We start from the raw sequence: 16,575 nt of genomic DNA on the forward strand, positions 1-16,575 counted from the left end.
GCCTATTAGTGTCAATAATCACCCTACTGATGGAAAGTGAGAGGCCAGGTCTCGGAAGTATCGTGTCTTTGGTAAGCTTTGATGAGAACTTGGGCATCTGCCGATTACCTTGCAGAAGCTGCGAGAAAGGGTGAATAGAGTGAGAGGCAGAGAAGATAAGAGGCCGGAAAGTGAAATAGAAGAAAGGAAACAAAGAGAGAGAAAGAGAGAGAGAGAGAGAGAGAGATGGAAGGACACTGCCTTACATTGGTGCCAGGGAATGCCCTTCCGTTGACCGTGGAGTGCTGGGTGTTGACTATCTGTCTTACCATGCCGCTTCCAAACTGGTTCCAGAGCCCGGAGGCTCCACCGGTCTGCGAGCCGGAGCCGGACAGACAGGTTGACGGTCGCCTGGATCGGAGAATGCTGTGCATGCTCGAGCTCAGCAGGTGCGGCACGCTGCTGCTCGTGTTTGGCATACTCCCTCCCTGAAACGGAATCCCCAACTGCAGACCACTTTAAAATTCCGCTCTGGCAACCAGGTACATTACAGCCACAATGCAAAGTACAAAGCTAGAGGCAATATATTTTAAACACCCCGCAGCACTTCTATCTCCCCAGAAGAGGAAAAATTAGTCAAGGAACATTTCTCATATTTGTTTGATTATGATTCTTGATCTAACAGTTGAGCAATTGCCATAGCAATCGTAACCTCATTTGAAGAAACTCACCCACACTGAAAAAAAAGTGAAGTTGATGTAACATTCTGGATGTAAAAAAAAGTGCAAGAACTTATGAAATGCTGAATTACCCGCTATAGGAGTTACTTTAGCAAATGCCAAGATGTAAAACTAACTGCTGAGACGGGTAATTCAGCATTTCATAAGTTCTCGCACACTTTTTTTTACATCCAGAATATTTTATCAACTTCTCTTTTTTTCGGTGGAGACAGCTCCATTGGTCTCTCGGTAATGGTGGAAGCTTTTACTTTCGGGACTTTAACATTCAACTGTTGACCTCTGTACTAAGGGATGTCATACATCGTGCTGAGCTATTCGTTTTGCAAACAAGCCCAGGTATGATAAACTTATTTGGCTCCATAACCAAAATGACTATGGCTGTGGCTGCCTTATAGGTGTCCAGAAGGAAGTGTTGAATCGTCGAAAGTAAAAGTTTCCCTCTTATTACCAAAAAATTAGCAGAGGGTCTCTCTTTGTCTCTGCACCCAGCAGAATGATCTCCCAACCATCAGCAGTCATCATTAGGGGTATTTAAATGGCTCCATTGCTCAACATGTTACTCACTAACCATACGCGGGTGAAAAATAGCGTTGACCTTCGAATGTTAATTTTGCTTTCCTCGCTATATTGCTTACATTCTTGGTGCGGGGTCTTTAACATATAAGGTCTTCATACATAGCTAATCAAGAGTCACTCAGGTCAAAATTCAAAAAAAGCAAAAATCAAGCAATTCGGCAAAAATTTCATAGCATTTGAAAAAAAAAAAAAAAAACATTTTAGCGAAATAAGGTGTCTTATGGCTCCTTTGATTTCAATTGTAAAGAAATGGATCTCTTGCATACAAGAGATACGTGCAAATAAACGAATATACTTTTAAAAGATGAAGTCCCCCTACACTCATGATGATTATGCCGCAAAAGATCCGTCCAAGATCCGTCAAAGATCTTTGTCATATTTGCTTTTATCGCCCCCCCCTCTGGAATTTGCTTAAACTTTGTCTATTGATTACTCATACTTGAACGCTTCTTTTCCCAAATTTTCAGACCCCCAAAATATTTTTTTTTTTTGGGGGGGGGGGGCATCCAACAAGTGGTCCATTTAATAAGGAACCAAACGGTTCCGCAGTTATGAGCGATTGAAGTATCCGCCTAACGCGCCCCCACCGATTTTGGCACGCCGAATACCCGGATTCGGGTGTTATTAAATTAGATTGAATGCTCATACCGTGCAAAATTAGTTTCTAGGGATTCTTGAGGGTCACTGAGTCCACAAACTACAGATACTTCCAAAAAATTCACTTCTTTAAAATTACAGCTCCGCACGAACCCATCGAGTGACCGGTCGGCGCTTGGTGGGCCTTTAAAGTAGCGCTGCGGAACTGTAATTTTAAAAAAGTGAATTTTTTGGAAGTATCTATAATTTTCAAACTCAGCGACCCTCAAGAGTCCCTAAATACTAATTTTGCACGGTATGAACATTCAATATAATTTAATAACACCTGAATCCGGCTTTTTGGCGCGCCAAAATCGTTGGGGGCGCGTTGAGCGGAAACTTCAATTGCTCATAACTGCGGAACCGCATGGTTCCTTATCTAAATGGACCACTCTTGGATGCGGGAAAATACAAATAATTTATAAAACTGGTTTTGATCCAAATAAAAAAGTGAAATCTGCACGCATCCTTTGTTTAAAAGAAATTTTCTAGATTCAAAAACTGAAAAAAAACTCATAGGTCAACTTGAAAATGTGATTTCGGGATTTTGATCCTCAGAATCTCAAAGTATGCAATTTCAGACGATTTATTGTCCTAACCGGACTTCGATATATTTCTTCGTTCGAGAGATATCGAAGTTCTCCGGTTTTGACTTCCACCCTTATTTTTAAATTTTTAAATTTTTGTTTCCTTCAGTGTGCTTCTTCCTGGAGCGAAAATGATTTCATGCATTTCTGTGGTCTGGTTCGTTCCTCATTTATGTATTATCCGAAAATCCTACACTATTGCATTCTCCCATGGTGTCAGACCCAGACCTGAGGATAATCGGAACCTAATCTAACTCCAGGTTTTTCATCATGCGATGACTTTGTGAATGAATTCGTAAACATTTCCCGTTGTAAAAGGAAATGTCTTGACTGAGATTTTTCTGATGATAACTGCAAATAATATGACCGTTTTCATTAAAACCAATGATCAAGTTCAGGGAAACTTCCTGCTAGGGTGAGACTTCGTATGTACGAGTTTGTTTTTTTTATATTATAGAGCCTTCTGAAGAATCTTCATCGGAAAATGTAATTTCTTTGTCAACCCACTATTTATTTACCTGTTTTTCAATTTATTTTTTCATTAATTTTATTTATACATTTTTTATCTAAATCAATTAGAAAAAGTGATGAAATATTAACTTTAAGTGCAACTCCCGTAAGAAATACACTATTTTCTTATTCTCCTCTTTTTGAACCAGGGAAACGTGTTCATTGTTTTAATACGAGGTCTGTTAGATTAGAAATCGGATTTTGGTGATAACTAGCCCAGTGTGCGTCCAAATTAGGTTTCCTTGGACTTTTTTGATAGCTGATAACATACTGAAGAACGCTAGATTCACAGATTTTGTTTATTTTGATCAGTATTTACTCTGTGTCCTCTATACGAGTAAGTTAGGTGCGTTCTGCGATTTTCATCATAATATCACTGATAGAGCAAAGATTTAACATTAAATTTTGTTTTAAACTCGATATACCTTGTACTGAAACTTTTGATATGCTCAGTAAAGTTTACCAAGATCATTGTATGAGTTGTTCTCACTGTTTGAGTGGGTTAAACGATTCAAAACTGGTCAGGAGTTCGTCGAGGATGAGAAGCACGGGAATCGACCATCAGTGGCAACTGACATTTGTCACGTGTAGGAAGTGCGGGAAAAAGTGCTCGAAAATGGTCCTTTCGAGCTTGCTGAACAGTGTAATATATCTGAAGGCTCCGTACATACAATTTTGATAGAATATGTGGACATGCATCGAGTTTTAGGTACACTTGCCCCTTGATTGTTGTCCGTTGAACAAAAATCCAGCCAAATGTCAATTGCCGTTTAGCTGCTTGAACATTCTAACAATGATCCTTCATTTTTGGATAGGATAATTTCCGGTGATAATACTTGAGTGTACCGCTAGAATATGGAGACGAAACTCCAATCATCCTTGTGGGTTGAAAAATGTAGTGCAAGACCGAAAAGAGAGAGACAAGTTCGGTCAAACATAAAAATCGCATAACACCCATGAGGTTGCCTTACTTCAAGCCACATACCAACGAAGCTAACTAGGATTTTTCAAATTTGTGAACGTAGCGTTCTTAAGTATATTTCCAGTTATCAGGAAAATTCAAAAAAATCTACTCCGGACGCATTGTGGGCTAGTTATCACCAAAATCCGGTTTCTAATCTAACAGACCTCGTATAATACCGTAACTTCTATTTTCACATAAAAAGAGGCAAGAACATTAATTAATTGAAAAAAGTGCAAGATAATTTTAATACTTACAATTCCATTACGAGCAAGCTAGTCAAAAGAAGAAAACAATTGAAGATCAATCAACAATGAAAACCCGTTTTGCAAATATACGAATGAAAATAAAGGTTTAATTTAATAATCTAATTAAGTATTCACCAGTCAGCAGACAAATCATCATTTTTTCCTATAGCATTCGGAAAAGAACCGCCAAAAAACTATCAATGATGAAACTAGAAAAACAAACTTGCCCAAGATTTCAAAATTTCCGCTTTTTAGTAAGTGTTTTTTAGAGGAGAGCTAAATGGTAGTTCAAGAAAAAGGCTTTGAAAAATGTTCTTAGACAGTGACTCATAATCGTGCAAAATTCTCCGATTTGAAAACGTCTAGTTTCCTTGGATTTAAATAAGCATAGGGCAAAAAAATTGCAATTGGTATTACGAACGGAGGTACGTTTTTCTCTCCTCTTGCCGTTAATAATCGTTCGTTTTCTGGATGATAAAGCAATAATCAGTACCTTATTTTGATTCACAAGTCAGATTCAAAGTAATTGATTCTCACCGCAGGAATATAATCAGGTTTAAATCGGAAATATTTGACTTTCTTCAAACATCACCGTGGACTTTTTTTCCTAGGATATAGTAGTGCATATTCAGAACTAATTCGGAACTAATTCATTTTCTGTTAAAATAATAAAAGTAATAATAATTTGACACAGTCAATGTTTATTTTTAATTCGTCGATTCCCAGATAAAAGAATGTAAATTCATCACAAAGTTGAAAAATTTCCCTCGAAAATTGTATTTTGACTGAAAAACTATTGCGCTTTTCTTATTAGATATTCCACTGACTGTTCCACTTATTATGAGCAAAAATCAGCATTTTGAAAAGAGATACACGCTATTAGTGTTATACGCCGCAAAATAGTTAAGTATATTCCAATTTATTCTAATTTATAGCATTGCAAGAGGTTAGGTAATTTTATTGCTTGGGTCCAATTCGATATAATGGAGATATCCTGTGCATGATGACGTTATCACTAATACATCGTCTATTGCACAGTCATTGTCTTATATTATATTGAATTTTTTTAGCCAATCTTGCACCTTGGAACAGAGTTACACCCTTTCGTCTGGGAATGACGTAATGGAATTTCTTGAAAAAATTATAAATGAGTGATTTTGAACATTGAATTAAAGAGGATCATTTTCACAAGCAGACGGTAAACTTTTGTCGGGAACGAATAGGAGATCACACAGGATATGACACTTATACGGTTATACGAACCGATACGATCAGAGGGCGCTCGATTAAAAGAAACTAAATTGCGCTGACTGACCCTTTTTGGTTGACGAAAACGAAATTTCAGTTCCATGAACCGAAGCGAAATCTCTATTCACCAAAGTAATGTTCGGTTCTGTGAACCAAAGAGGTCGGCTCACACGACCCAGGGCCCAGTCTTCTGGATCGTAAAAGCCCTGCGTCAGTGACGATTTTGCAAGTTGACAACACTGCCTTTCCTGCATTGAAATCCAATAAAAATATCGATTTAAGGTGTGTCACCCTAACTCGCCGAGAATCGATATATTTAAATGGAGGAAAAATAGTGTTGCAACTTTCAAAAATCGCCACTACCTGCGCCTATACCTACTGAACTTATCGTTTCGTGTCACCGAGATTATTTTTTTTTTTCACGCAGACACGGGCTGATTAATGAAATTGATAGGTAGGCAAAGTGATAAACAAAGACCAAAAAGAGAGATAGAGGGATCTTATTTTTTGAAACGGGTCATGGAAACGGTGGACTAACACCAGCCTATCACGTGGGTTGTTGTTACTGATTGTGAGTCTATTACTTAGTGCCTTTGTCCATTGGAATTCTCCGCTTCCAGCAATAGGGTTCCTCCATTTTCTTTCTCTGTTTCTACTTTTTCTGGCTTAGTCTATTAATGTCAATAATCAACCAGCTAATGCGATTCTCGTAATCTGATAGCATTCGGTTTCATCCATTTAAATGTATTTAGAACGGCAACAGTATATATTTGGGCGAATTCGTGCTAAAAGGAGTTTATGCAAAGGGTTTACATGCAACGTAGCTCCTTTTCGCATATATAGGTAAGTTTCTTGGCTGACAAAAGGACGTAATTGAAATTTGAATTGAACCCGAAAAAGTATTGAGTTAAATGGATGAAAGGGTTCATCGCCAAGTGTATTTTCGCCCTTATATCAGGAGGGCGACAAATAATCCACTGTAGGGACTGATCATTGTTATCTTCCCAGCAATGTAAAGGCTTCTGTCGCAAGTTGACGCTTAAATTTACCTATTGATGACTCCAAATCAAAGAGTTGAGCAGGTTGCTTAGCGATTTACACGAAATTTGCAAAAGAAACACTTGCCTCCGTAAGTGACAATCATCGGTCATCATCAGGCAAATTTTCTTCGACTTTCTGCTCAACAAATTGATCATCAACCATCATTTAGAAAAACATAGCGGCAGGCTATTTTTAACTTTTGCCTCACTCGATTACATTGCTAAGATTGTTAGGGCGGGGTTTCTTAAATACACTGTCTCTGATTTCAAACATTCGCAATTTTCCAATAATAAGTCACCTTATTTAAAATTGACTATTTGCAATTGATTGAAATGAAGGGAACTGTGTTCCCAACTTGCCACGTAGAGATCGCAGAGTCGCCTCCTGCGGAATGATTCTTGAAATCGACAAACAAAGCTATAACAAAGTAACAAAGGGAAATTCGAGCAAACTTTCGGTAAACGCGGGTGGTAGCAATGGACTTAGGAAGTGAGTAATAGAAAAAAGAACAAAAATCCTCGAGAGACTTCTTCGTTAGCCCATCAGCCCCCCCCCCCCTTAGTCTAAAACCCCGTTCCTACCAATGTGATCCCTCTATTTTCCCTCTGTTTTGCCTATAGCTGTGCCTATCAATTTCAGTAATCAGGCCGCGGACAAGCATTATGAATGAACCGTGACACGTGTTTGAATACATGCACTAAAACATCGAGGTATTTTGATACTAATTTATGAAATGACTATTTGTAGGTATAAAAATAATGAATTTTTTCGTGTGCTTTACATATTTACAAACCAAGTAGGGCCCCGTCCCCTACAAAGTGCGCGGTCAAACATCCCTCGGTCGTTAGGGACGCCGGGCCGCGTTTCGCAATTAAAAACCGGAGTAATTTCTTAAAAGTTTCGAGAAAGCGGGCCAAAAAATCACGAGTGACGATTTCGCAGATCCAATTCAATGATAATTTACAGGTATGAGATGAAAACTCAAGGTCCTAAAGATTTTACGCTAATAATGATGGTTTTTCTGGATATCGATTCTTGAGTTTTAAAGAAATCTCAACTCTTCATGTTTATAACGTGATATACATGTAATAATTTTAATTTAAAAGACAGTAAAGTACCTTAGCGCGCAAATTCGTCTCAAACACGGAAAAAAATGGCCATCCTCAATTGGGAAATATTGTGTTCGTAATTTCGCATTTTATTTTGTGACTGAACTAACCACGCCAGTTGCTGAAGTAGCAAGTGTTATTTGCTCAAATAGGTACGAAGGTTAAATCTTCGTGATGTAACACTTTTGCGTTCCTTAATGTTGATTTGGGTTACAATCTATGCTCGATCACCAACTGATACTACAGGTTCAAAAATTAGAGTACTGATAGAAAATATCACAGTAAGCTTTAATAGCGCACACTCTCAAATTATTTAGTTTATTATTTTCCTTTTTTATGTTAGTTTTTGTCAATCGGAACGAATATAATAAAAATTCGGACCGTCTAAAGGGTTTTTGATTCCGACAATGAAGCTGAGAAGGTTCAAGGTTGAAGGCATTCCTTGGTGTAACACCCGCGCAATTTAGCATTACAGGCTTACTAAACAGCGCGGGCCGCATGGCACAGTACCAACTTTCCGTAATATCAACTACTGCTCAGGGATGGAAATTAATCACAGTAAGCTTAAATAGCTCACACTATTCGATTCTTTAGTTCATTATTAAGAAAGCTATTCGATACATTTTACCACCACGGCGTAAGAGGCGCGACTTAAAAAAAGGTTCTGCGTTTATTTACATTTAAATCAAGGGTTCGATACTATATCGCGAATGACGTAGCCACTAAATCAGTCTATGCAAGTGCACCAAAAAGAGGTTAGTATCAACAACATCACCTAAAGAGCACGCAAAATCTCTGAACCAAGGAGGATGCTGCAATAACGCAAATGCACGTGCGAAAAAATGTAAGTACTGAGCACATCACCTAGTGAGCACCACGGTAATGTTTTGCCATTGCAAAAATCGCAATATAAAATCGCTGAAATTACAACGATCTTGCAAAATCAGCAGTTTTATTTGGTGATTTTCGCAATGTTATGGTATTTTTAGCAATTTTACATTGCAATTTTCGGAATATTTAAGTAATTTGAGCAATTTTAAATTTGAGATCATTACTAAATAGTGGATAAACTAGCAATTTTATATTGCGAAAATCGCATTTTTTTATTTTGCTTTTGCAGCAAAAATTGTTTTGCTGTTTTACTACCCACATTGCAAGTCTCGTTTTTAGCAATGCGAAATTTCTAATTTACCCACCCTCATGGGTAATGCAGCGATGAATTTTTTCCGTGTGAACCGGAATTTCAGCGGTACGAACACGTCGGTTAGAAAAATCAGAAAACTACGGTCAAACAAGGAACATCGATTTTCGATTCGTAGAACTGAACTTCCGGTTTACCGCACGATAGCTCGGTTCTATTGAGCAAGGTTGCCAATTTGTGCAACTGAAAAGTGCCTCCTGAATTTCAAGATTTGTACAGCAGAGGTTCTTTTTTCTCTTTAAAACAGAGAACTTGACAATTAGACATATCTTTCAATGTTGGGTTCATCCAAGAGAATTCAACCGTAAAAAATGAAGTGGTAGTACAGACGACTGGCGTATTACGAAATGCTGGAATTATCCATTATCAGTAAATTATATATTATTATTGCTGATTCCTATCTAATGAAAATTACGTATAGATTTATTGAGCCCTCGTTCCGTGCTACCTTTGGTCTAATATGTTTAAAATCACGAGAATCACCACGTGTCGGACTTGTGTTTTTCATTTGTATGTCAATGGTTAATGTAAGAAACCACGTATTTACTGTAATACTTCCCTTTTTATTTTCTTTTTGCAGGAAATTATTTAACGTAATTTCTCGAAAATTATCTTAATTTTCCTTCTCTTTTGGCAGAATCTGTTGTGTACATTTCAATTTTTTTTTCTTTTTTTTCCATTTTAAAGTTGGCTTGTTCCTCTTTGAAAGAATAAAGTAGGAGGGGAAACTTTGAAACACCGCCTTAGAGAAACGTGCTTTCGCTACTTGGCCATAGGTGATAGAAAAACAATCAATTTTACGTCTTTACGCATCGATTCTTCCATATAAACTAAAATCGAAAAGACATAAAGTGCCGTTAATTCGCAAGAATCACCAGAGCGAGCTGATAATTCAAATTAATAGAAAAAGCGAGGGACAAAGGAAAAATGGAGCAAACCTTTTGGTGGAAGTGGGAGGTTGGAATGAATAAAAAAGGTAAGTGACAGATTAACTAAAGGCAACCGATAAGGGACCCTGTTGTTAGCCCATGTTTTGCTTTTTCCCTTTGTCTACAACAACAACCCGTTTCAACCGATAAGGTTTCTTAGCTATCTCTGTAGGTCCTGTCTCTATTACTATCTCTATCAATTTCAACAATTAGCCAGAAGGTCATACTGTTCCGTATTCTATCCTTTTCACTGTGGCCGGGGTGAAAATAAACTCCAACAAGAGTCTTTAAGTATTAATAAATTGTCTCTGTAGGGTAACATTTATTGAGGAACATTATGTTCCGACTCATCGTGAGTTTGTCTAAAATCAACTCCCAACTATGAAAGAAGCATTCGTATTTAAGGCCGTGACAGAGGAGTATCAAGTGTTCAAGTCCGTGGTAACATACATTAAAAACATTTTATAAAATAAAAAATGTATGCGATGATAATGCTACGGAAAATATCATGATGATTTTTAAAATACTTGAAAAATATGTTCAATTTACAAGGTATAGTTTAATGAAGAAAACATTAAAACGATTGCCCTTCAGGTTGGGCACTTTAAGTTCCGGATGAATAATGATAATGGCTTCAATTGAAATAGTACTGTAGGAGGACTCGGTCTAGGAGTCTTGGCAATCGGGTAATCGGGTAGGGTGGGTGGGGCGTGGAGGCATGGAGGCAGGGGAGAGCGAGGGTCAGGAAACAGTGGAGGACGGGGACAATGCAGGAGTGCTCAGAATTGAAAAGTGACGTTGAGGTTAGTGACGTCATAACATGGGTATAAAACGGAGGATGACAACACAAAGACTTGTACTCCGCAGAGAAAGGCAACTTACATATTCGATCGAGGAAGAGGACGGGTAAAAGGGTCCAGCCCTCGGTATCGAGCTACTTCTATAGTGGATGCCCTGCAATAGTGCAATGCCCGTTCAACAAGTTTTTTTTTCAACGCTTTCAACAGGCATTTTAAATTAAATAAAACGCTTAAATTTCAAGCATGAAGGATAAAAAGGGAACTAGTTCATTTTTTACGCAATTAAGGTAATATCACCTCCCAATGGTACTTTTCAAAAAGTATCCAAACAAAAAAATGAAAAAAGACAATTTGGCACAAAAAAAGTTTTGGAATAGCGGAGGAGGAATTTATTACCCCTTATTTTGGGAAATGATTAAATAATGAGCTGAAAGAAAAAAAATGAATTCGCAGACAGCACTTACATAAGTTCTTTAATAACTTGCAATTTGCAAAATAACTGTTCCCCCCCCCCCAAAAAAAAAAAAAAAAAAAAAAATCTTATAACTCCACCATTAAAATGTTGACAAAGGTTGCCAACTTGTGCGATTAAATGTGGATACTTTATACGGGTTACAATAGGAGAAAAGTCCTAATATTTCTCATCTGGCAACAATGAAAGATCCTCAATCCAGATAAGAATTATATTGTTAAAAAGAATTGTGGATCAAAAAGGCACAAATCCATTTTTCCCATTTTTCCAAGAATCTACTTAAGTAGGAAAATCAACATGGACTTTAAGAATCCCCACTAAGAATCCTTTGGTTAGTCAATCATTATTTCCCGTAGTCTAAAGACGCGGGTACCAATTTAAACTAATAGAATCGCTTTCTTTTCGCGTCATCCTCTTTACCAATCGCTTTGTCTATCAATTTAAATAATCAGCCCGCAATGCCGTCCGGCCGGATAATCCTCTCACAGAGCATGTAAAAAGAGATGGTAAAATTTTGGTGGAATAAAACGTACTGAAAGGAATGAGTTTCGAAATGAAAAGGGATACAAAACAGGAAAGATTGACTAGCACAAGGTTGCCAGGTTTGGCAATTAACTGTGAATTATTTATGAGTAATGTTAGGATTATGAATATGTATATAATATGTTGTAATTGAATGTGATCATGTACTCACCGATGGCGGCGATAGGTTGACGGTGGAGCCACGTCGTTCTTGGGGCCCGAAGCTGGAGTGACGGCGGATGGGGAGGGGCCCGCCGGGGCTCCCGGGGCCGCCGGGAGAGGAGGCGCAAGAGGGGGCGATCTTGATTTTGGGCGCCATGAGGGTGTTGTCCGAGAGGCGCCGGTTCGTGTAGGCGTTGTGCACGCGCAGGTAGTTGCTGTCCGGCGAGGAGGGCGACGTCCTGTTCCACCAAGAACCTAACATTCCCGAGTCTGAGTCATGAGAACCGTCGTCACGAGAGCCATGCCAAGAAAACACAAAACACACCAAACGACATTTAACATTCGGGCCAACCAACACTTACTTCCTACACACGCAGAACTGCCAACATGATGCCGCGCCGCACCGCCGACACAACGGCGGCTTCATTTCTCAAATTGATAGACGCCGCATTTCACATCAAAAAGAAAAACACCGCAATCACACGCTGAATGTGGGAGCTGAATGTGGCTTGAATGTGGAAGTCATCGGCCCGATGCCTGAATTTTGCGCGTGACGCGGAAAATTCAGCAACGATTCTCAGCAACCATCGGACCAATTTTGAATTTGTCTGAACTATTCGAGTAGATTTAATACACATCTGGTTGAAAATAACTCGAATTTGCTAAATTTCAGCCGTTAGGCGATGACTGTTGACTTCCACATTCAGCTGCTAAATTCAGCGTCTGATTGCGGCAAAAGGGACAATGGTGCGATCCTATCGCTGGAAACTCATGGTTGCAATGGATAAGGAATGTCTTACACCGCAATCACACGCTGAATGTGGGAGCTGAATGTGGCTTGAATGTGGAAGTCATCGGCCCGATGCCTGAATTTTGCGCGTGACGCGGAAAATTCTGCAACGATTCTCAGCAACCATCGGACCAATTTTGAATTTGTCTGAACTATTCGAGTAGATTTAATACACATCTGGTTGAAAATAACTCGAATTTGCTAAATTTCAGCCGTTAGGCGATGACTGTTGACTTCCACATTCAGCTGCTAAATTCAGCGTCTGATTGCGGCATCACATTCACTAACGGCAACCCATTAGAGATCCATCACCCGCTCCCCTCCATTGCCTTTAGTCTCCTATAAAATCTGCCCGTTTCTACCAACAGGATCGCTTCATTTTCCTTTTGCCTTCTTCGTCTTTGGTTTTGTCTATCAATTTCAAAAATCAGCCCACCGACTGCCAAAACATCACCGGGATTGATAAAGAAAAAGCTACACAAATAGAGCGATCCTATTGGTTTAACCGGGTGATTGTTTTAGACCCAAGGGAAAATCATGACTCTCTTTCATGGACTAATCGAAGGGTCTCTGGTGGGTTGCCGTTGGTTATTCCATTACTTACTTTCTTGGTCCATTACAACCACCCACCCACATCCTCCAAAAGGATAGCTCCAGTTTAATTTAATTTGTCTACCATTTTGTACATCAATTTCAATAAGCAACCCGAAGGCTCAGCAATCGCTTGCTTTCCAATTACATCGATTTGAAAAGAAACGCACCGAGTCGCATAAAGCTTCAACCGAGAAAAAGAGCTTATGACTATTATAGGTTCGTAAGACGCAATGTTAAGGAAAGATTTTAACCATTATTTTTAGGTACATTTAGAATATTTTTCTCGACTATGAGTTGTTGAAAATAGAAAATTTACGGTTCAACCAATATCTCTCTATGAATCAATTATTTCTTTCTCATCCAGAAAGCGAATAGGTGCGTTTCTGTGTCATTGGGTCCAGTTGCGCGCTGAGCTACAATAGTGGCTTAACCACTGACAGAATGAAATATTTTACAAATAAGTACATTGTAAATATTTACACTGTTCTACGCAAAAGTTGCTGACAACAAAATTTTAAAGAGTATTTTGACAAGATATTTGAGGGCATTTGTTTTAAAAAATATTGAGGGGAAATATTTTAACACTCTGTACCTACGAGATCATGAAAACATTTGAGTTAAAAGATTTTAAAAACAATCGGAACATTTTTTGATAATATTTCTCGTTGCAGCCTGCGCCCGCAAGCAATTTTTCCGAGTTAATCAAGTTTGCTCTGATATATGTAGGAGAACCTAATCGACTCAAACAATTATCCTACGAAGTATTATCAATCATTCTCACATTACAATTTCTTCGTTCAGAAGCATTCTTTTTCATTTTTTTTAAGAAAAAGATAAAGTACAAAATCTTTAAAACAGTTGATATCTTACAAAAAAAATAAGCATCAATTTAAGAGATTGTTCTCTCATGTCGTGAGTGCTGGCTGTATTTCAGATATATTTGACGTGCGAAATAATATTCTCTGGCGTTTTTGCCTGTAACAAGTTTCCTGAGTTTGCAGTAGACCCATGTAAATTGAACTTTAAATAGTAAAACCGTGTATAATACAAACGTATAGTAAATGAGAGAACGATATCAAACATTTAATTTTGTATGTACATTGGAAAAATGTATAGAGATAAGAAAGCAGATAGTGCAGGCACCTGTAATCTGGTTTAGAAATTATATTCAAGGAGCGCGGTAACATATAAGAATCAACATCTGATCGAAGACATGAAAATCATGAAATATTAGATGCAAGAACTAACGGTGTCCCCTTGAATTGCATACATCATAAATAATGTGAGATTTTATTTGGAATTAAGTTTTTTTTCTCTCTACGTTTTATTGTCAGCATTCTGAAGACAGCTTGAAATATTCGGTGGTTCGTTTGACCGGAAAAATGACCTGGTATTTGAATAATTATTATTTCAGTCTTCACTTCTCATTTTTGTACTTTTTTTGCAAGTTTTCTTCTCTTCTCATTGCGTGCAAGCAAAACTGACAATCTTTTCCCGAACATGTTGAAAAGAGAAAAATTCAATGAGGAGAGTTTACTGTAGGCCAACAGGCAAACGTGCTTGAAGAAATGGATAAAAAATCCATGCTTATTTCAATCTTCCTAAAGCGTTCATTTTGTACAGCATTTGAACACGGCATGTAAGAATGACAAAAATTAACAACCACAATTGCACACAAACATCGAAAGAAAAGGTATTCCATCTGGAAACATGTTTAAAGGTTTGAACGAACCATTTCTACAAATTGTCCCTGTGAAGAATTGACATACATCAACGGCGAAATTTTCAAACCATATATTTTGATTGCGGCGACTCAAATCGCTTCTGTTACTACATTTTCAAGTAGAGAAAGAATATCATCAAACTTTGAAAATTACACAGAATAAGCTTTACGGGCAGAGGGAAGGTGAAATGAGTTTTCTAGAATCGATGTGATTGTTTTCTACCAGAGAGATTAGGCAGGTAAATATAAGATAAGAATAAGTACGCAGCGCTACAAATTGAGATAAACGGTTTAAAAATTTCACCGTTACTATGTTTCTCTCTTTTAGGCTTACCATTTTCGTCGCACAATCACTTGTTTTGGCTTTGATCGGAGCTTAGCTACATTTTGCAAGGAGAAACTACAAATTCTGACTCATCTGTCAAAATCACCCATCTGCATGGGAAAACTGATGGTTCAAATATTGTTTCCAAAATGAGCCAGAAATATAGTCGTTTCTCTTAACAAGTTTACATTATTTATCGATTGCAATTTTTGTTCTTCCATTTACCCACGTATAAGATTTTTTTTAAAAAGCTTGAAATGGAATAAAACTGAAATTTTAAAACAAAAATGTTTCTTCTGGGAACCAATGTAAATGTCTGCAAAAGACTCTAATGCGAATATTGCCTTGTGTCATGATCGTGTGGTTTCTTTCTCTTTTCACATACGTGAATTTATTTATTTACTAGCACGAAACCCCACCATCAGCAATCACTGTGATTAGTGATTAGTTACTAATTGTGTCTCTGAATTATTATCTACTATTTCAAAATTGGTGAGACGCAATGGTTCGATAAAAATGCAGAGATTAGTAGTGTGCTGCTATTTTGGTCTATTCTGCAGTAGGCTCATATGATAATTATAATAATCAAAAATACCCAATCAAAAGTTGGTTATTATGATAAAGATTTGTCACTTTTGTCAGTTCAATGTTTAATTGAAGTTAGCTGGTGAGTTTCAGCCGCGAAAATTACGGGATTTAACCAGCGGTTTCGTTTTATTCTCAGCAATGGCGGGTTTGTCATCTACATCGCGGAGAAAACGTGATTTTTCGAGAAACGGGATTTTGTAAAACAAATTAGTAATTACACGATTATCACCACGATATCACGGCAAATACGTCGTGTCCCTAGCGAATTTCTAAGATTATTATAATTGCTCGTTATTCACATCAATATCGTGGCATACACGCGAATTTCTGACTCAATTAAGACTACGCAATGTGCGCATAAAACTCATGAACATCTGTTACTTGGGATGGGCGAAAACGTAGGATTTTCCTTCAATTTTGTATGATACCACATACCCACTCCGGAGTTCAAATAGTTGCTCGCTTCATTTCTGCTTGTTAAAAGTGACGAATTGGAAGAATCCAATCTCAATTTCACGAGAACTATGGGATGTAACCATCGGTTTCCTTGTACAAGATTTAATGTTTTGAAATAAAAAAAAAAAAAAAAAAAAAAAAAAAAAAAAACATTAGCGATGATCTAAAATTTTGCAAGTATGACTCATGTGCTGCGGTAAACTATGATAGAAACAGAAAGCAGGTTTAGAATGTCGAAGCGATGTTCTAGTTTTGCTTTGCTGTCAGCACCGCGTCTGCAGGCGCAGTGTGACCGAGCCGTCATCACAGTATAGAACGCCTTCACTCTAGCAAGCGGCAATATGGACATCCCCCGTGGTGAAGTAGTTGTATCAAGAG

The 16,575-nt window shown here is 37.9% G+C and overlaps 2 protein-coding genes across 3 annotated transcripts in view; one reads left to right on the forward strand and one right to left on the reverse strand.

The window, feature by feature from the left end:
- Positions 1-203: 203 nt before the first annotated feature.
- bma (SCY1-like protein bma) overlaps positions 204-16,575 on the reverse strand; it is a gene marked incomplete at its 3' end in the record, with an annotated part of 138,692 nt that continues 122,320 nt past the window's right edge. Inside the window, 4 exon segments of one of the 2 annotated variants that reach the window (XM_072303239.1) lie at positions 204-485; positions 4,247-4,264; positions 10,648-10,719; positions 11,732-11,991. In XM_072303239.1, coding sequence (XP_072159340.1) covers positions 204-485; positions 4,247-4,264; positions 10,648-10,719; positions 11,732-11,991 — 632 coding nt within the window. 2 annotated transcript variants of the gene reach the window in all.
- Positions 2,761-16,575, forward strand: part of LOC109039286 (cytochrome P450 6k1) — a 350,075-nt gene continuing 336,260 nt past the window's right edge. The window contains exon 1 of the mRNA XM_072303252.1: positions 2,761-2,770. The gene's annotated coding sequence lies outside the window, so the exon portion shown is untranslated. The remainder of the gene's footprint in view (positions 2,771-16,575) is intronic.

Source organism: Bemisia tabaci, chromosome 8, assembly GCF_918797505.1.
Source record: "Bemisia tabaci chromosome 8, PGI_BMITA_v3".
In the NCBI taxonomy this organism is placed as follows: domain Eukaryota; kingdom Metazoa; phylum Arthropoda; class Insecta; order Hemiptera; family Aleyrodidae; genus Bemisia; species Bemisia tabaci.